Raw genomic sequence first — 22,219 nt, 5'->3', positions numbered from 1 at the left:
TTTATGACTTTTGAAGATCAGTTCATCATCTACTCACTTAACTATTCACAGTAACAGAAATTTTGACCAGGGTGCCCAAAGTTTTGCATGCCACTGTAACTATACTTCCAAAAGGAATAACAAAATCATTAATTTGATAGACTTCTGAGATTACCACTATATTTAGGCTGTTCAGCATTAAATTTTCCTCAGTTTCGGTGCAAACCTACAGAGATATACATCAAAATACTGTTACCAGGGTACACACTTTCATCAAATTTCACAACATATACCAGTGATAGTAAAATATATTCTGATTCAGTTATCCAATAAAAAATGAAATACCTGTTTAACACCAGTGTAAATTCCTAAATTTAGTTTAGTTTTTTGTTTAATTTGAAGAAACAAGAACTAATTACAACTGAAATAAGACAAAATTTGTTCTGCCTGAATTCATCCTTTTTTTTGTCCCAGAGCTGGGCATGGTGCCACAGACCTCACTATTGATGCTGCTAGCCTCTGAAAGGTTGTTGCTGTACAGTATCCAAAGGGGTACACCTGTCAATGGAGGGGAACCTTGCACTGTCTGCTTACACTACTTACTTCTCTTGATGGTCACCCATCTAGATAGACCATACAGAATCCATACATGTAACCCAAACAGAAACCCAGATGGTCCTGAGTATATCCAACTCCAGCCCCTTGATCCAATCTAGCAGAAGCCGCAGTAGGGTGTGCTTCCCACAGATGCAGTTATCAGGGAACAGAGTGACTGGGGGTTCAACATTAGGGAGGATAGATAGATAGATAGATAGATAGATAGATAGATAGATAGATAGATAGATAGATAGATAGATAGATAGATAGATAGATAGATAGATAGATAGATAGATAGATAGATAGATAGATAGATAGATAGATAGATAGATAGATAGATAGATAGATAGATAGATAGATAGATAGATAGATAGATAGATAGATAGATAGATAGATAGATAGATAGATAGATAGATAGATAGATAGATAGATAGATAGATAGATAGATAGATAGATAGATAGATAGATAGATAGATAGATAGATAGATAGATAGATAGATAGATAGATAGATAGATAGATAGATAGATAGATAGATAGATAGATAGATAGATAGATAGATAGATACTTTATTCATCCCCATGGGGAAATTCAACTTTTTTCCAATGTCCCATACACTTGTTGTTGCAAAACTAATTACATACAATACTTAACTCAGTAAAAAATATGATATGCATCTAAATCACTATCTCAAAAAGCATTAATAATAGCTTTTAAAAAGTTCTTAAGTCCTGGCATTTCTGAGGCAATGTAAAGTCCAGAATGGTGTGTTGCCACCTTGGTGTCTGATCAAGGATGTCTCACAGATCACTGCACATGGTCCATACTGGCACCAATGACATTGGCAGGAGGAAGGATAAGATACTACTGTGACTTTAGACAGCTAAGTAGAAAATTAAAAAGCAGAATTTCCAGGATTGTAAATTCAGGATTACTACCACGTTTGTGTGGTGTTAAATAGCTACATATTGTAGTTCAATACATGGCTAAAGAACTGATACAGGAAGGTCATCTTCAGATTTAGGGAAGTTTAGATTTTCCAGAGCTGGTGGGACCAGTACAAACAAGATGGCTTGCATGTGCTATTTGGGAAGGTTTCTTCTAGAGTGATGGGGGCTGGGAACCACAGCAGCAGGGCAACTGGTGGTAGGACTGAGGGCAAGAAAAATGGCATGACATTACTGAAATGGAGAGCAGCAAAGAACAGGTTAGTAATCACAGTGGAACTGATGGGCTGAAATGTGCCTACTTCAGCACTAGGAGTATTATGGGTAAGGAAGATGAATTTAGGGGCTGAATCCAACAAGCTTAGACCTGATTGCATGAGGGACCGGACTGGCAGCTCAACGTTTCTAGGTTTTGCTGTTTTAGATGTGATTGTACGGAGGGGCTGGGTCCAAAGAGATGAAGGGGTTCTAGTACTGGTAAGAGTATATATCACAGCAGTACTCGGAGGACATATTGGAGAACTCATCAACAGAAGCAATTTGAGTGGACCTCTGAAATAAAAATGTGTGTAATTAGGCTGATGGGATTATACTCTAGTTCCAATAGCTACAGACAAATGGAGGAACAGATATGTAGACAGATTATGGCAAGATGCAGAGCCCAACAGGGTAGTCATAGTGAGGGACTTTAACTTCCCCAGTACTAACTAGAACTACCTTAGCACAAGAGGCTTTGATGAGGATAGCCTTCTTCAGTGCATCCAATAGGGGTTCTTGAAATTGTATGTGGTCAGTATGTGACTGACCGGGTCATTAGTCCATTGCCTCTGCCTGCCCTGACCCACTGAACTCCTGTCATCATACCTCAACTCCATTCTGTTCCCCTTGCTCCAGTCCCTTCCCACCTATATCCGTGACACTTCTAAAGCTCTCGATCTCCCCAGTAACTTTCAATTCCTGGTCCTGTTCACCTCATTTTCACCACGGATGTCCAGTCCCTATACACTTTTAGCCCCCATCAAGGCAGCCTGAAAGCTCTCTGCTTCTTTCTCAGTAAAAAAATCAACCAGTTCACCTCCACCATTAGCAGAACTGGCAATTTTTACAATTTTTCCTTCAACTCCTCCCATTTTCTCCAGACTAGAGGGGCAGCCTCGGGCACCCACAAGGGTAACAGCTGTGCCTGCCTTTTCATTGGCTATGTGGAACAGTCCATATTTCAAGCATTCCCTGGTTATGCTCCCCAACCCTTTTATCTGCTACATAAAGGACCGCATTGGCGCTGCTTCCTGCATCCACGTTAAGCTTGTCAATTTCAACTTTGCCTCTAACTTCCACCCTGCCCTTAAATTCACTTAATTCATTTCTGACACATCCTTCCTCTTTCTCAATCTGTCTCAATCTCTGGAGGCAAATGGACATCTTTTATAAACCTGCCAATTCCCATGGTTATCTTGACTATACTGCTTCCTACCCTGTCTCCTGTAAAAATACTATTCCTTATTCTCAGTTCATTCATCTCCCTGGCATCTGCTTCAAGGATGTGGCTTTCCTTCCTAGGGGGTTTCCTTCCTCCAACTTTGATGCTACCCTCACCCGCATCTCCTCCATCGTCCAAGCATGCTCGATCACCTCATCTTCCCATCGCCTTAACAGTGACAGAGTTCGCCTTGTCCTTACCTGGCACTCCATACGCCTCCACATCCAACACATCATCCTCAGCTTCCACCATCTTCAATCAGATCCTTCCACCAAACTTATCTTCACCTCCCTCCTGCTCTCCACTTTCCATGGGGATTGTTCCCTCCATGATTCCCTTGTTCAATTGTCCCTCCTTACTAACCTTCCTCCTGGCACTTATCCCACAAGCAGCCAGATTGCTACAACTGCCCATTCACCTCCTCCCTCACCTCCATACAAGGCCTTCCAGGTGAGGCAACACTTCACCTGAAAATTTACTGGGGTAGACTATTATGTCCGGTGACCTTCATGCGGCCTCCTCCACATTTGGAGGACTGCTTCATTGATCACCTGAGCTCCATCTGACAAAAGCTGAACTTCACAATGATCAAACATTTTAATTCTGATTCTGACATTTTGGTCCATGGTCTCCTCTTGTGACAAGATGTAGCCACCTCAGGGTGAAGGATCTACATCTTGTATTCCATCTGGGAACCTGATGGCATGAATACAAATTTCTCCTTCAGCTGGTGGTGCAGTGAGATCAGCGCCAGACTCCGGAACCCGGGTTCGAATCCAGTCAAGCCGTTCCTGAGTAGACATCTCCTCCTGTCTTCTATTCCCCACTCTGGCCCCTTACCTCTTTTCATCTGCCTATCACCTCTCCATGGGTTCCCTCGTCCTTCCTATTCTCTTATGGTCTTCTCTCCTATCAGATTCCTTCGTCTCCAACCCTTTATCTTTCCTACGCACTTGGCCTTACCCATCACCTTCTAGCTATCCTCCAAGTTTTGGGACAGGAGCTAGGCTAGGTGATAGATCTGATAGTGACTAAACAATTCTAGAAATAGTGACTGTACATTGTTTTTGGGTAGATATGGGCAAGGATGAAATGGAATCTTGCAAGAAGACAGTAAATTGGGGTGGGCAAATTATGACTGTGTAAGACCAGAGCTGAGGGGTGTTGATTAGGAACTGAGGCTGCAGACAAATCCACATCTGATATGCCTGTTTTTTTAAAGGATCAGCATATTCCGGAAAAGAACAAGGATGGTCAGGGAACCTTGAGCCTTGATGAGCCAAGAGGTCCTAAATTTAGTCAGGAAGAAAAAAAAGTTTAAGTAAGCAACATCCAAAATGTTGGAGAACTCAGCAATTCAGGCAGCATCTCTGCTGGGGAATAAACAATTGATGTTCTTCGTGAGACCCATAATCCAGACTAAAGCTGGTTACAAAGGTTTTCAAAGCTACAATCAGACCAGGCCCATGTGCAATGTAAAGGTAACAGGAAAGTATTCAAGCAAGTGAATAGGAAGGCAAAATGGTCCTTAAAATGTCCTTGGTGAGCGAGATCAAGGAGAATCCCAAAGTATTATCTTCTGCAGTAAGATAACTAAGGCAAGGGTAGGTCCACTCAAGAACAATGGAGGGAATTTGTGGCTGGAGTCAGCAAGTGGCCAAGGTGCTAAATAAGTAACTTGCATTGCTAGTTACCAAGGATAAGGATTGAGGAGAATGAAAACAGTGCATCATGCTAATATGCTGGGACACTGAGATTGAAGTGATGCTAGATCTTCCAAAAAGCATTAAGGTGGATAAGTCCCCAGGGCCTGATGACATATAGCTCAAAATATGAGTTCTGACAAAAATATTAGCATCCTCACTAGCAAGAGGCAAAATCAAAAAGGGCTAGAAAGTAGCAAAAGTTGTGAATTTGTTCAAGCGAAATAGGTAATTTTGGAGCAGTGACCTTTCCATCAGCAGTGGGAAGCTACTAGAGAGATTACATGTTTACAACAGAAAAGCAGCAGCCCAGCTGCTGAGTCATGGCACATAAAAATTCATTCTTTAGAATGAAAACTTCCCTCCAATTTTCTACTACATCAGTAGAGTTTGTTCACTGCCATAAGTCGGTCAGCAGCATACAAGGGAAAATTGGGGAGGTAAATCAGGAGGGAGAGACTGACATCGCAGCCCAAGTTGAGCCAATCCATTCAATGTTCAGAAAAAGCACTTCATGCTCTTGGGCCTACTAATCTCCCCTCTGTGCAATCCAGCACTCACCATTTATCAGCCTACCATTCTCTCCTCCATGCAATGAAGCGCTCACCAATCATCAAAGGCCCTTGCATCTCACAGCAAAAACTGAGAATGGACTCAACCAAATAAACACTGTCCTACTGTGCACTGCCATACTGAGCGGAGAGACCTTTAATGAGATTGCCAATGGGGCTGTTCACCGCTGTGATCTCTCGCGGAACCCCCTAGCAACCTCTTGCAGAACACTAGGGTTCTGCGGAACCCCAGCTGAGAAACCTTGCTTTAGACAATCCTCCCTGACATCTCCCCTTACTGCAGCTGGAATATTATCCTTGATTAGCAATGTCACTTCCCCCACCTGTTTTAACATCCTTTTTAAACATCTAAACCCCAGAACATCCAGCAGTCATTGCTGCCCTCGTGACAGCCAAGTCTCTATAATAGCCACAACAACTGAGTTCCATGTATTGACCCACGCTATAGTTCATCATCCTTGTTCCTACTTCTTACACTAAAATAGACATTTCAACTCAACCCACTGACTGCAATTTTGCCCTATCAACTACTTAACCTTTCTCAGCTCATCTACATGCTGCATCTACCTTTATACCAGCTGCCTCATCCTCTGACCTATCACTCTGATTCCCATTCCCCTCAAACTAGCTTAAACCTTCCCCAACAGCTTCAGAAAATTTTCAGTTCTGGTTGTCCCATTATAGAAAAGACGTGCAGACTCTGGATAGAGTGCAGAAAGGTTTTAGCAGGATGACCGGATTAGAGAGTACATGCAAGACCATTGGACAAACTTGGATTGTTCTTGCTAAAGCATCAGAGGCTGAGAAGAGACATGATAGAGGTGCTTTTTAAAAAATTATCAGAGGCATAAATAGGCAAAACCTTTTCTTTGGGTTAAAAATGTTGAACACCAAAAGACATGCATCTATGGATGTAGATTGTATAAATGCAATTGTTTTCCTTACGAAGAGGTATAGCTGCTGGAATGGGTTACCAGAGGTGGTACTAGAAGCAAGTAGTTTGGGGGAGTTCAAGATTTTTAGATAGACACATGACTATGAAGGGAATGGAGGGTTATGGATGATAGAGAGGAGGACATATAATATAAATTGTCATCAATGTCATGGGCTGACTAGATTCTCTGGTGCTGTACTATTTCCAAGATATCCTATATATGCCTCAATTTTATAAACCTCCATGAGATCAGCCCTCAATCTCCTTCACACAAGTGAAGGAGTGAATCTTTCCTCATAGTCCTCCAATCCAGACAACACTGAATCTCCCCTCCAATGCAATCACACTTTTTAATTGGGTAGTGACAAGAATTGCAGAAAAGACATTAAATGTTCATACTAGACCATATATATTACAAGCATTGCAAGTAACCATAAAAAAAGTGAGAGACTTGAACACCGTGACTTAATACTGATAACAAACCAGAACATACTAATAAAATCCTTGGACCCAGAAGTCTGCACCATCTATGAAGAGTGGATGCATTGACTTTAGTCTTCTTGCATTTCAGAATGGCCCGTCGATTAGAAGATTGTAAGCAACTTCTATACTAGACCATGCTAGTCAGAAGGATGCAAGAGGGGGAAAGAGGGAGAGGCAGAGATAAAAGGAATAAGAAAAAACACATTTGCTGCAGATAGACATTTGAAACGCTATTCATCACACAAAGGGCTCATGAAACAATGCAAGACAAATAATGCGTTAATTTAGAACCGAATAGCCATTTCCTCTTACTTCAAATTCCTGGTGATTCCATGAGATAACATTGGCACTGCCCAATTCTCTATCAATGTTAAATGCTCTCATTTCTGCTTCAAAAGCATCTCTTAATTCTTCTCTTGTTTTGTAATTCCAGATTAAGTTTGATTTGGCATGATCCATCTGAAATCTTTGGGGGGGGGGGGGGGGGAGGGAGAAAGAGAAGTAACTGATTATTAGTTTTAGATTTTTGCATGAAATTTACAACTGCATTTAAGCATCATTTCCTTAGAAATACTGCAAAAAATACTAACATCTTTTTTTTACAGTTATATCAGTTCAGGGGTTTGAAATTGTTGCTTAAAATTTGAATCAGGTTCAAAGGTTTCTTCGATTTAGTAATGCTTGGCAAAACTTTGAAGACTTCAGTAAGAAAAGCCATCAGCATATTTTGCTCTGTATAAACACCACATAGTGAGATATTTTTCACACAATATTGCCATTATGGAACATCAGAAGAATATATACAACTCTTTATTCCCGGGGTATTTATCAAGGTTCATACCAACTTATTTTTGTTGTTCATTGGGCTTAATTTATTGCAAATCAATCAAATATCTTAAACAAATTTACGCTGTAAAGCTAGCTTAATTTTACTGATACAGGATGGAGAAAGACAGAACTGAACAATAGATATCATGGAGGTCACACATTGATTAAAATTGAGGAAAACATTACCACTGCTGGGATATTCTATAAACTAACACACTGAGGGAGACAGAAACAAATGTGTGGTGAAAAGCAAGGTGTGTTAATGGGAAAGGACTTCAATTTACCATTTTGTTCCAATGAATATTGGAGCAGGATTTTTTTTAAAAAATGATTAGCATTCAAGTTACAGGCAACAGAACTTAATAAAGCAATAAAATTGCAGAATTACTCAGATCTAGAACTTTGTGCTGATGACACAAAGGTTGGAGGTGTTGTGGATAGTATTTAGGGCTGTCAGAGGTTACAGTGGAACACTGATAGGATGCAAAACTGGGCTGAGAAGTGGCAGATAGAGTTCAACCCAGATAAGTGTGAGGCGGTTCATTTTGGTAGGCTAAATATGATGGCAGAATACAGTATTAATGTTAAGATTCTTGGCAAGATCAGAGGGATCTTGGGGTCTGAGTCCATAGGACACTAAAATAAGCTGCACAGGTTGACTCCGTGGTTAAGGCAGCGTACGATCTATTGGCCTTCATCAATCATGGAATTGATTTTAGGAGCCGAGAGTAATGTGGCAGCTATATAGGATCTTGGTCAGACCCCACCTGGAGCACTGTGCTCAGTTCTGGTCACCTCACTACAGGAAAGATGTGGAAGCCATAGTAAGGCTGCAGAGGAGATTTACAAGGATGTTGCCTGGATTGGGGAGCATGGCTTATGAGAATAGGTTGAGTGAACTCGGCCTTTTCTCCTTGGAGCGACAGAGGATGAGAGGTGACCTGATAGAGGTGTATAAGATGATGAGAGGCATTGATCGTGTGGATAGTCAGAGGCTTTTTTCCAGGGCTGAAATGGTTGCCACAAGAGGACACAGGTTTAAGGTGCTGGAGAGTAGCTACAGAGGAGATGTCAGGGTTAAGTTTTTTTACTCAGAGAGTGGTGAATGCATGGAATGGGCTGACGGCAATGGTGGTGGAGGCGGATACGATAACGAGCACATGGAGCTTAGCAAAATAGAGGGCTATAGGTTAGCCTAGAAGTTTCTAAGGTAGGGACATGCTCGGCACAACTTTGTGGGCCGAAGGGCCTGTATTGTGCTGTAGGTTTTCTATGTTTCAACCTAAAAACTGACAACAGTAGCAAATTTCAATATGAAGCTGGAAAGACTGAGGAAGCAAAATGACGTGCAAGGCAACTAGAAAGAGCTGAGTAATAGGACTGACTAGATTACTCTACAGGGAGAAAGCATGGACAGCAACTGAATGGCCTCCTATGCTGTAATGATTTTCTCTATTGTATAATATGCACTGTTCTGGTTTCCCTACTGAAGGAAGATAATATTTGGCCCAGTGTGAGGTCAGAGTGCTGCAGGAGGTTCATCAGATTAATGGGATGGCGAGATCACCATACAAGTAGAAGTTCAACAGAAAGACTTCTAATTTGTTGGGTTTTGAGGAATTAGAAATAATTGCAATGAAACGTACAAGAAACTGGTAGATGCTAGAAGCAACAAGATCTTTCCTCTTACTGGGACATCTAGAATGAAGCCCATTCAAGACAAGATCTGAACAGTAACTAAATAAAAAGGCAAAAGTAATTTGTGCCCTTTTAAATACAATTAAGCCAGGATCTTGATTGTTCAGTAACACCTCCCGGTTGGTAGAAATTAAGAGCATCTACGAATGGTAGCTGATGTAGGATCAAGTGCCAACTTTAAGCACTGTACTGTTAGATCTTGCTGATTAAAGTTAAGGGGTGATCAGAAAGGCAGAAAATGGAGTTTGGTCATGTGAACGTAGTGATACCTGCCAGTTTTTCTAGAGATGGCAAAACAGGCTAGTGAAGAGAGTGCTAGATATTTTAACAGCATATATTACCCTAATACAAAATGATAAAAATAAATACAAAGAATTAATGCCTTACTTATAATAGAAGAGATCCCAATTTGCTTCTATTTTGATCCTTTGTCGTCTTTTTCTTAAAACAACTGGTTTTTGGTTGGGATTCTACAAATCCAGGAAAAATAAATCAATGAATTGAAAGGTAGATATTTACAAACAGTTCACTACTTGCAAAAGCACGTTACTCAAAACTCTGGTATGGATACTTAATATTTATGCATTTAAAATTACACTTAGTGGTCACTTTAGGTATACCTACTTGTTAATAAATATCTAGTCAACCAATCATGTGACAGCAACAATGCACAAAATCATGCAGTCATTGTTTAGACCAGAGTGGGGAAAACATATGTTCCAAGTGACTGACTGTGACATGACTGTTGATGCCAGATGGGGTGGTTTGAGTATCCAAGAAACTGCTGATCTGGGATTTTCATGAATAGTCTCTAGAGTTCACAGAGAATGGTGCAAAAAACAAAAAAAAATCCAGAGATTGGCATTTCTGGGCTGAAATACCCCGTTAATGAGAGAGGTCAGAGGAGAATGGCCAGACTGGTTCAAGTTGAAAGGTAGGTGACAGTAACTCAAATAACCTTGCATTACAATAGTGGTTTGCATTAGTGTCTCTCTGAACACACAAGTCAAACCTTGAAGTGGATGGGCTACAGCCACAGAACCACAGAACATTGCAGCACAGAAACGGGCCTTTTGGTCCTTCTCGGCTATGCCAAACCATTTTTCTGCCTAGTCCCACTGACCTGTACCTGGCCCATATCCCTCCATACACCTCTCATTCATGTACTCGTCCAAGTTTTTCTTAAATGTTAAAAGTGTTAAAAATGTTAAAAGCATTTACCACTTCATCTGCCAGCTCATTCTACACTCCCACCACTATCTTGAAGAGGCCCCCCCCCAAATGTTCCCTTTAAACTTTTCCCCTTTCACCCTTAACCCATGTCTTCTGGGTTTTTTTCTCCCCTAGCCTCAGTGGAAAAAGCCTGCTTGCATTCACTCTATCTATACCCATCATAATTCTATATACCTCTATCAAGTCTCCCCTCATTCTTCTACGCTCCAGGGAATAAAGTCCTAACCTATTCAACCTTTCTCTGTAACTCAGTTTCTCAAGTCCCGGCAACATCCTTGTAAACCTTCTCTGCATTCTTTCAACCTTATTAATATCCTTCCTGTAATTAGGTGACCAAAACTGTACACAATACTCCAAATTCGACCTCACCAATGCCTTATACAACCTCACCATAACATTCCAACTCATACTCAATACTTTGATTTATAAAGGCCAATGTACCAAAAGCTCTCTTTACTACCACACCAGATTTTACTCTTGTACCTAATAAAGTGGCGACAGGGTGTATATCTTGAAGTGTGTTCTAAAGATGAATATTAACCTGTAACAAGTGCTGAATAGTTACATATGGCACATGTGGCCTGATGAAAAAACAGCATTAATTGCTTTTTATAAAATACAAAGAATAAACAGAAAGTCCACATATACATTCAAACACTCTGACTTGACAAACAGCCCTTTACATCTTCTAGCTTTAATCTGGACAAACATGGTTAAGGTATTTACCAGGCAGGATGCACAAGGAACACGTTTTGAACAAACTTCCTTTATTATGAGAAAAGTATTTGAAAAGGGGACAGTGTGACAAAGCATTTCTAAAAAAATAATTGACCAGAAGTACAGAGAAAACCACATACAACCCAAACAGGCAACTACGATGGACACGGAAATGCTAGTTATTTAGACCAAGACTTTCTGCAATACCAAAAACTGGAAGATGAATGTGTCCACATGGAGAAGCAATATATAGACGTGAGGAACATATAGGACAGCAGAAGTTAGTAGGAATTGGCAATGAGTATCAACATTTTCACTGTGATCATAAATCATTTTAAAGAAACAGATCAATATATCTAAGCATATTGACAGTGGTACAATGAACAGTAGATGGAAGTAGTGGAAGATTTTCTAAATAGCGAGTTAATGAAATATTAAATACATTTCCAGAAATGAGTACCCATATCTAAATAAATGAATCTTTCCCAACATTAGGCAATGTGGAAGTTTCATCACAAGGATTACACTATGGGAATTCTCCCTAGATCAGCAATAGCATATGGTCTCAGTATTTTTTTCATTTTTTATTATCATTTTTCTTCTTTTACACATTGGTTGTTTGTCAGTCTACGCTCATATGAAGTTTTTCATAAATTCTACTGTATTTTATTATTTCCCTGTAAATACCTTCAAAAAAATGAATGATTGGAACCTCTCCTGGGGCAGGAGTTACCTGTACTAAGTTCAAAGTTCAGAGTAAATTTATTATCAAAGTACATGTATGTCACCATATGCAACCCTGAGATTCATTTTCTTGTGGGCATACTCAATAAACCCATAACAAAATTAATGAAAGACCACACAACTTGGGCACTCAACCAGTGTGCAAAACACAACAAACTGCAAGCACCAGAAAGAAAGAAATAATAATAAAAAATAAAGAACAGTAAATGAAAAGTCCCTGTGAGTCTATAGGTTGTGGGAGCATCTCAATGATGAGGCAAGTGAAGTTGATTGAAGTTATCCCCTTAGGTTCAAGAGCCTGATGGTTGAGGGGTAATAACTGTGTTTCTGAATCTGGTGGTGTGAATCTTGAGGCTCCTGTACCACCTTCCTGATGGCAGTAGAGAGAAGAGAGCATGTTCTGATGGTTGGGGTCCCTAATGGACGCTGCTTTCCTGCAACAACGCCTCAATAGTGGGGAGGCTTCACGCACGATGGAGTGAGCTGCATCCACTACTTTTTGGAATATTTTCCATTCAAGGCCATTGGTATTCCCACACCAGGCTGTGATGTAGCCGGTCAATATACTCTCCACTACACATCTACAGCAGTTTGTCAAAGTTTAAGAGTTTACGCAAACTCTTGAGAGTAGAGGCACTGCTGTGCATTCTTCACAATTGCACATATGCTGGGCCCAGGACAGGTCCTCTGAAATAATAACACTGAAGAATTTAAAGCTGCTGATCCTCTCTACCTCTGATCCTTCCATGAGGACTGGATCATGGACCTCTGGTTTCCTACTCCTAAAGTCTAACCAGCTGACATTCAGTAAAAGGTTGTTGTTATGGCACCACTTTCAGATTTTCAGTTTCCCTCCCACATGCTGATTCATCACCACCTTTGGTTCAGCCTAAAGGCTGATTTATACTTGTGTGTATGGGCCACTCCGTTTCACTTCTGCGCCGCTCTACACTGTAGCGAGCATGCGTTGGTATGCGCCAAAATGCTAGTTGGCGGTGGGGTTTCTATGTCGCTGTGTTGAGTTTCTTCGTGAGAGACATGGAAGAGGAAATGTACTTCAAACATTTTCGCATGTTGGCAGGTAGATCTGACAATTTGGTTCATCTATTTTGCATCAGTGTACAGACATGGCGGAGAAGAAGCAACCGGAAATGCGATGCCACCAAGAGGACCAATCATAGTTGATGCGGTCTGCATCGCTGCAACATGTGAGTAACTTTTCTGGAGAGGTGCACGTCACCCTACGGCATAGGGTATGGTGTAGGTACTGCGTAGGGTACGCGTTACCTACGGTGTAGGTGCGACGCACAAGTATAAATCAGCCTTAAGACATCAGCAAACCTAAATATGGCATTGTAGCTGTAGTTGGCCATACAGTCATAAATGTAAAGCAAGCAGAGCAAGGGGTGCACCCATGCTGATGGAGATCGCAGAGGAGATGTTGTTGCCAATCTGAATTGATTGGGGTCTGCAAGTGAGGAAATCAGGGACCAAATTGCACAAGGAGATATTGAGGCCAAGGTCTTGAAGTTTATTGATTAGTTTTAAGGAAAAGATAGTATTGAATGTTGAGCTGTCGTCAATAAGAGCATCCTGATGCTGTCCAAATGTTCCAGGGTTGAGTGAAGAGCCAATGAGATGACATTTGCTGTGGACCTGTTGCTTAAGTAGGCTATTGGAAAAGATCTAAGTTGCTTCTTGGGCAGGAGTTGATAGGCTTTGTCACCAATCTCTCAAATCATTTCATCTGTGGATGCAAGTGTTACTAGATGATAAAAGGGGATATATTTGCTTGGATGCAGATGATGCAAGTGAGGTCCTTAATGAGTACTTTACATCAGTATTTACCAAAAAAAATGTAGAGGACAGAAAGATCAGTGCTGAGCAAAATGATATGCTAGGGCATGGAGGTAAAGGAGGAAGTAGTGTTGGACTTCAAAGAGCATTAAGGTGGATAAGGCTTCGGGGCTTGATGGGATATACCCCCAGGTTATTAAGAGAGACAGAAAATGAAACTGCTGGAGTGTTGACCAATATCTTCATGCCGCCACTAGCCAAAGGCAAGGTCCTGGAGAACAGGCAAGTAGTTAATGTTGTTCCAGAGATAATCCTGGAAACTGTAGACTGATGAAACATCAGTGGTAGGGAAGCTACTGGAGAGAATTCTTAGGGATAGGACTTATGAGCATTTGGAATACTATGGCATAATTAGGGAGAGCCAGTGGGATCTTGGAGTTCAATTCACATCTCTATAAAATTATTATACAGGTTGACAGGGTGGTAAGGTGGCATATGGCATGCTTGCCATTAGTCAAGGCATTGAGTTCAAAAGTCAACAGGTTATACGGAAGCTTTATAAAATTCTAGTTAGACTGCATCTGGAGTATTGCATACACTCTTCTGGTCACCCCATTATGTCGAGGCTTTGGAGACGGTGCAGAAGAGGTTTACCAGGATGCTCTCTAGATCTCAGGGCATGTCCTATAACAAAAGGTTTAACACACTTGGGTTGTTTTCTCTGGAGCAGTGGAAGCTAAGGGGAGATCTGATAAAGGTTGACAAGATTGAGAGGCATAAAGTAGACAGATAGTATCTTTTTCCCCAGGGTTGAAATGTCTAATACCAGAGGGCACGCATTTAAGGTCAGGGAGGCAATTTCAAAAAGCAGACACAAAGAACAATATTTTTTACCCCCCGCCCCACAGTGAGTGCTGGTGCCTGGAATATGCCTCTGGGGGTGGTAGTAGGTGTAGATACACTAGGGACTTAAGAGAGGCTTGGATAGTACATGAATGTGAGGAAAATGGAAGGAAATAGAAATTGTGTAGGCAGAAGAAATCAGTTTAGTTGGCATTTGTATACTAATATCATTGGTTTAGAACAACATTGTGGACCAAAGGGCCTGTACCCGTGCTGTACGGTTCTATGTTCTAAGGTAGTATATGGTAACATATAGACACATTGATAATAAATTTATTTTAAACTTCTGAAAATAACTACGCTACTCAATGTTAACACAAGAATGAAGGAATGGGTCATACAATCTCTCAAGTCTCCATCTCCTTCACTTTCTCGACAGATACCCCTCAATTCATTTTGCCAAAATCAAATTAAACTAGTCCTTATTATACTTTTATTTTGATCTACAGCTCTCTAGGATTTACAACTTGAAGTCTTTACATTTTATGTCAGTCTTGAATAGCAGACACCCCTATTTGGACCACATTTCTATACTTTCCAGCTGGATATAATAGCCTCTCAGCATCAACTCCAATTGCTCTCAAAACCTTTTGCATCAGTGAAATTCTCAACTTCAGTGAGTTTCATCAGTTTTTGTTTAAATCTTAAGTAGGACAAACCCTGCCACCCCCAAGAATAAACACCATGCATTGAATCTCTACCAACTCCAAGGCAAGTAAAATTTGATCTATTAGCTTCCTTTTAAAAAAAAATGTTTTTTCATAATTTCTGCAATATTTAAAAAATATTGATCTGCTAATCTTTTTTCTATTCTTAAACAACCTTTCCCTGTTAAAGCATTACTCCCACAATTTCATGTGTGAAACGCTATGAAATAGAAATCCAAATATACCAACTGGACCTTCAACTTAGCCTAATTGCCTGTCAAAACATTTGATAAATCAGAGTTTGCTAAGAAGCATTTAAGAGCTGTGCAAGTATGAAATTCTTTCCCCAGAAACAGCTAATTCAACACTATTGAAAGTTTCAAAGTGTGTTAAGGTGATGGGAAGTAGAAGAAACTTCCATACAAATCAGCTGTGATGTAATGACGGTGAAACTAGCCAGAGAGATTGAATGGCTCTTCCTACCTGTGGATCACTGCAAATCCCAAACACAATCAAAAAAACACGTATCAAACTTCAAAAGCATGAGGACTTCATCATTGCTGGTTAACATTTCTCTGCTTCTAGTACATTTATTTTGAAGCTGGAATTAATGTTCTGAGTTTTATCATTAAGGTTATATTAGAAGTTTGGATACATTTATCACGATCAATTTAAAACATTATGCATAAGGCTACAAGATTGGCTTCAAACAGATCTTCAATCTCAAATGAGGAAACCTGGCCTATCCAAGAGATATCAGTTACTGAATGTTGGAAAACAAAACCAATTACATTGCACAGAACATGGGACTGAAAGCACTTCGTGATAAAGGTATTGTAAAGGAGGAAGCCATAAGCCAAAGTCAAATTTTCCATAGATAGAGCAACACCAGGCATTAGTGCTGCAGAAGTGGAGTGCACCTCAGCCGATAGTTTGTAAACAGGGATAATGACGTTCTCCAGATGGAATTGGTGTAACCAAAATAAATTATGATGCATAGCATCAGGATGGTGTACAGATATACTAGAAGCTAACAGATTCTTGATACACCTGACAACCTTTCAAAATTGAATCAGAAGTTAATATTTAACTCCTACTAGTCAGGACAGCAGAAAACAAGACAGCAAAAACACATTTGAAAGCTTCACCAGATGCAAGAATCAATGCATTAGACATCTCTAACAGTAGTACTTTATGCAATATTTCACTGGTTCAAATTACCAATCACTCTGTAACAAAGGCCAAATGGATGGACCCTTGTGGAACCTGATAGGAGTGGCTGATAAATTGCCCAGGGTATGAGTTAAGGTGCTGGCTAGTTTTTATTTCAAAATACTCAATTAGATTTTTAAAAATTTGGCTGCTGGCTCTGTGTAGCTATCACTCTTGCCAGACCAATTCTGAGCAAGAGATCAGAACTCAAAAGGGAATGTCATAGGTTAGTAATTTCACTGTTGTATCAGCTTTCCAATACCTTCCAAAAAAACTGAAGAAATAGGAGCAAACTTTAATTACCAGGTTAAAAGCCACAATTGACCATCCAGTGCTGGCTTTAGAGAGAACCAACCCAGTGTACAAAAAGCAACCACACTAAGTGGAGACAATTTACGTCAACATGCATGAACATAAAGCCAATAAAAAGTAGCTTTTACTCACCAGATTGTTCCTATCCTGCTTTTGAAAGAAAAACAATGGGAGGGAAAAACAAAGTTAACTTTAAAAGCTGGAGGAAACCACATTGTAAAAAGTGGTCAGAATTTGCTAGCAAATCAGATAAGAACTTGCTGAGTAGCAACATTTCAGTACAAAAATCCATCTATTATTTCCTTGTGCAATCTAAAAATTTGCCAAGTTCAAACTTCAATCTGTACTTGTTTTTACACAGAATGGATTTCACTGGTGTTTTACACAACTGGAAATACCACCTTAAGATCATCTTTTTATTCCTCATTTTTCTTTCCCCACCCTGACTTTTACAGTCAATACTCTGGAGTTCCTTTCCACAGCATTAGGAAATATTCCATATGCAAATTTATCTCAGACCCACTACCCCTCCAGTGTCTTCTGGCAATTATTGTAAATCTGTGGTATTATTACTGATTTTAAGCAAATACTAAACAGTGTCTTGGGAAGCCAATTATGTCCGTTTTTAATCAAGCATGCAAGCTTACAGAAAACTGTTGAATAAATCAATTTTAAAACTTCCTGGAACACCAACATTAAGTCAGTGACAAACTTCTCAATGTAGAAGCGTACAACACAAGTTTCCTTCCAGTTATTAACCAACATTTAACACATTGGAGGAACTCAGCAGGTCAAGCAGCATCTGAGAAGGGAAATGGACAATCAATGTTTCATGTCAAGCTAAAAGTGTCAACATTCCATTTCCATCCATAGATGCAGCCTAACGGAGCTCCTCCAGATTCGAGCATCTTCATTCACCAACACTCATTCACATAATTAGCTGAAGTTATTTCCCCACAGTAATATTACAAGGAAACTCTTCTCACCTCCTTTTGAACAATCCCCATTCTGTCCCTCCAGTGCAACAAAAGCAAATCTACTTTTTCTTTAGCAAATTTTTCAACCTCTTTAGCAGCCCTTCCAGCTCGGCGTTGCCACTCTGGTACTTTACCAAATTTTCCATATTGATCCTAATGGATTAAGAAAATAAAGAAATTTATAATGTACAAGCAGACAATGTTTCCTAATAGACTGTATTTTTCAAATTTTATTCAGGATTAAAACAACCAAAATACAAACTTCGAGTGACAGGAAATTACAGTTTATATTGGAGAGTGGATAGCCTCAGAATAAACACTTTTTCCCTGGAGACTGATAACTGGTTTGTCTTACTGTCTTGTGTCCAATCTAACGGTTTAAAAAGATTGCTCACATTTGTTGCAAGCATATTTATGCTAGATAGTGAAACCACTAGAAATACTGGTGTTTATTAACCTGGGTTGTCAAGACATTGGTAATGGGTCATCCTTTACCATTTGTCAGCAGTTGCAACCAGTTGGCCCTCCAAGGTATTACAACAATCAACTCTGATGAGTCTGGATTCAGTTTTTCTCCCCCCCTCTAGGAAAGACCAGCATTTATTTATCATGGTTTACAGATAGCTATGGCAGGCCAGCACCAATTCCCACCCTTAATGGCCCTCAAACTTATAATATAGTTAGTAGTAGGCAGCATGGCTTTGTCAAGGGCAGGTCGTGCATTACGAGCCTAATTGAATTTTTTGAGGATGTGTAAACACATTAATGAAGGAAGAGCAATAGATGTAGATAATGGATTTCAGCAAGGCATTTGATAAGGTACCCCATGCAAGGCTTATTGAGAAAGTAAAGAGGCATGGGATCCAAGGGGACATTGCTTTGAGGATCAAGAACTGGCCTGCCCACAGAAGGCAAAGAGTAGTTGTAGACATGTCATATTCTGCATGGAGATCGGTCACCAGTGGTGTGCCTCAGGGATCTGTTCTGGGACCCTTACACTTCCTGATTTTTATAAATGACCTGGATGTGGAGGGATGGGTTATAAGTTTGCTGATGACACAAAGGTTGGAGGTGTTGTGGATAGTGTGGAGGGCTGCCAGAGCTTACAGCGGGACATTGAAAAGTGGGCTGAGAAGTGGCAGATGCAGTTCAACCCAGATAAGTGTGGTGGTTCATTTTGGTACGTCAAATATGATGGCAGAATATAGTATTAATGTTAAGACTCTTGGCGGTGTGAAGGATCAGAGGGATCTTGGAGTCTGAGTCCATAGGATGCTCAAAGCAGCTGCACAGGTTGACTCTGTGGTTAAGGCAGCGTACGATCTATTGGCCTTCATCAATCATGGAATTGAATTTAGGAGCCGAGAGTAATGTGGTAGCTATATAGGATCCTGGTCAGACCCCACTTGGAGTACTGTGCTCAGTTCAGGTCACCTCATTACAGGAAGGATGTGGAAGCCATAGAAAGGATGCAGAGGAGATTTACAAGGATGTTGCCTGGATTGAAGAGCAGGCCTTATGAGAATAGTTTGAGTGAACTCAGCCTTTTCTCCTTGGAGCGAAGGAGGATGAGAGGTGACCTGATAGAAGTGTACAAGATGATGAGAGGCATTGATCGTGTGGATAGTCAGAGGCTCTCCCCCCCCCCCCCCCCCCCCCCGGGCTGAAATGGTTGCCACAAGAGGACACAAGTTTAAGGTGCTGGGGAGTAGGTACAGAGGAGATGTCAGGGGTAAGTTTTTTTTTACTTAGTAGTGAGCACGTGGAATGGGCTGCTGGCAACAGTGATGGAGGCGGATACGATAGGGTCTTTTAAGAGGCTTTTACATGAAGCTTAGTAAAATAGAGGGCTATAGGTAAGCCTAGTAATTTCTGAAGTAGGGACATGTTCGGCACAACTTTGCGGGCCGAAGGGCCTGGATTGTGCTGTAGGTTTTCTATGTTTCTAAACCTAAAAAGTTAAATTATTCAGAGGACAGTTAAGAACCTAGAAGTCGTGAACCAGACCAGAATGCAAGGACAATGTAATTAATGAGTTTTTAAGAATCCACAGCTTCGAATTCACAATTTTTAATAATATCAACATTTCTTTCCAAATTTCATAAAATTGGTTTCTATAGTGGGATTTTAACTTATTTCCATATTTATAGTTCACTCATTTAATGTTAGTACTAAATTATTAGTTTTCTCTTCCTCAATGTTCGAAGTAAATTTATTATCAAAGTACACATATCACCATATACAACCCTAAAGATACATTTTTTCGCAGGCAATCACAGTGAATACAACAATAGAATCAATGCAAGACTACACTCAACAAGATGGACAACGACGTGCAAAAACAACAAACTGTAAATACAGAAAGACAACAGAAATAATAAATGAATAAGTAAGAAATAGAAAACATGGGATGAAGGCGAGCCCATAGGTTGTGGGAACAGTTCAGTGATGGGTTGAATTAAGTTATCTCCTTTGGTTCAAGAGCCTGATGGTTACGGGGTAATAACTATTCCTGAACCTGGTGGTGTGAGTCCTGAGACTCCTGTAGCTTCTTTCTGATGGCAGCAGTAAGAAGAGCATGGCCTAGAAGGTGGGGGTCCTTGATGATGGGTGCTGCTTTCTTGTGACAGTGCTCCATACAGATGTGCTCAATGGGACTTTGAAAGCAGACTTGTGAACTAATTTTCAAACAACCTGAGCTTCACGATTCCTTCTATTGATCAAATTTTCCTAAATTCAAACTTCCAAATTAGTAGAATTTAATATTGTTTTCCCTAAAGTAGTGTTCAATTACTCATCCAAGAACCATTACACTATTTTTTTTCCCCTGGCAACCACCACAGCTCTTTTGCTCCATTCTCGCATGGCTTTCTCTCAAAAAAAGAATCAGCTCAAGGTGGTATCACCACAAGCAGAGTATTTATTCATTGTGACACTTCATAACTAAAAACCATATCTTCATAACTTACAGCTGCAATTTTTAAATTGTCCCTGATGTGCATCCTGTCGACCTCTTTCTCTGGTAGTTGTTCTGTGCTATCAAGGTATGCCAATAAGCCTGTTGGCTAAAAAAAAAAACAAGAATTACAAACAAGAGAAAATCTGCAGATGCTGGAAATCTGAGCAACACACAAAATGCTGGAGGATCTCAGCAGCAAGCCAGGCAGCATCTACGGAAAAAGTACAGTCGATGTTTCGAGCTAAAACAAGTATTACTTACTTTTCAATACAAAATTCCCCAATCAGAAATAAAACAAGGCGGATTTCCGGTGACATCATTATCAAGAATGGCAGCTTAAGTCACTAGCTCCTCCAGAAAAATGCTTATTTTTCATCAACCCATCAAATATAATATTTTTCAAAAAATACCTGAACTGAAAAGAGGGGCAAGAATGGGGAAAAGGAATGGAAATAAAAAAAGCGACACTGTGGAGCCTGCGGCCGAGAGGAAAGCAGTGAGCGGCTCGCCTACCCGACCGCGTGCTAGCGACGCGGACGCTGGGCCTCATTCAGGCAAAGCGGCGAATATGTTCGAAATCCTGAAAGAAATAATGGAGGTCCAGAAAGATATAAAACAGCAGCTCCGTAATATTAAGTCAGCGCTCACCAGTGTCAATCAAAAAATAGCGGTGGCAGAAATTTGAATTGAGAAGATGGAAGACCGCGTTCAAAACCTGGAATGGATACTGAGTAAGACAATAAAATATTACATCACCAAAAAGGTAAACTGCTTGACCTGGAGGGAAGATCATGGCAAAAAAATATCAGAATCTACAACGTTCCCGAAGGAGCGGAGGGCTCGTCTATGACGGAGTTTGTTGGAAAGTTACTGCGGGACGCACTGGAGCTTCCCTCAGATATGGAGCTGGAAGTTGAAAGAGCCCACCGCGCACTCGTCCCGAAACGTACCCGGGATAGAAAGCCACGCTCAATAATAATAAAATTCCTTCAGTACAGCACCAAGGTGGAGATTCTACGAAGGGCCTGGGGTAAGAAGAGAGTGTTTTTCGATGATAAATTAATATATTTTTACCAAGATTACCCCCCCCCCCCCGTGGTCCTGCAGAAACGCAAAGAATACTCTGAAGTAAAGCGAGTACTAAAGCAAAAAAAAGATTAGATTTCAAACTCCATACCCTGCTGAACTTCGAGTGTTTTATGACAACGGGACGTGGTTGTACCAGACATTGGAAGAGGCGACTACAGACATGAAGGCTAGAGGGTGCCCGTCAGCGTGACCAAAACGAGGGAAAGCCTGGCTCCGCTTGGGAAATAGTGCGAGAATCGAGAAGGCAGGAGACGGGAGGAGGCCAAGAGAAATATATCAGGAAGAGACCGGGAGTTTCCCAAAGACAGTCCTCACCCACTTCAGAAGAGCCATAAGGTTTGGCTAACTTTAAAAATGTTGAGAAGCTAAAAGGAAGCAAAAATACACGGTGATATACCTATCTCGAGAAA

General features: G+C 40.6%; 1 protein-coding gene across 1 annotated transcript in view; it reads right to left on the bottom strand.

Moving 5' to 3' along the window:
• The window catches only part of LOC140713580 (dnaJ homolog subfamily C member 13-like), a 180,889-nt gene that overhangs the window by 73,937 nt on the left and 84,733 nt on the right, over positions 1-22,219 (bottom strand). The window contains 5 exon segments of the mRNA XM_073023857.1: positions 7,006-7,159; positions 9,607-9,689; positions 16,917-16,934; positions 17,771-17,914; positions 20,731-20,826. Of these exon segments, the coding sequence (XP_072879958.1) occupies positions 7,006-7,159; positions 9,607-9,689; positions 16,917-16,934; positions 17,771-17,914; positions 20,731-20,826 (495 nt within the window).

The sequence above is a fragment of the Hemitrygon akajei genome, chromosome 20 (assembly GCF_048418815.1).
Source record: "Hemitrygon akajei chromosome 20, sHemAka1.3, whole genome shotgun sequence".
NCBI lineage: Eukaryota > Metazoa > Chordata > Chondrichthyes > Myliobatiformes > Dasyatidae > Hemitrygon > Hemitrygon akajei.
The sequence above is the reverse complement of the archived record's forward strand: the minus strand, read 5'-3'. Positions and strand labels throughout refer to the sequence as shown.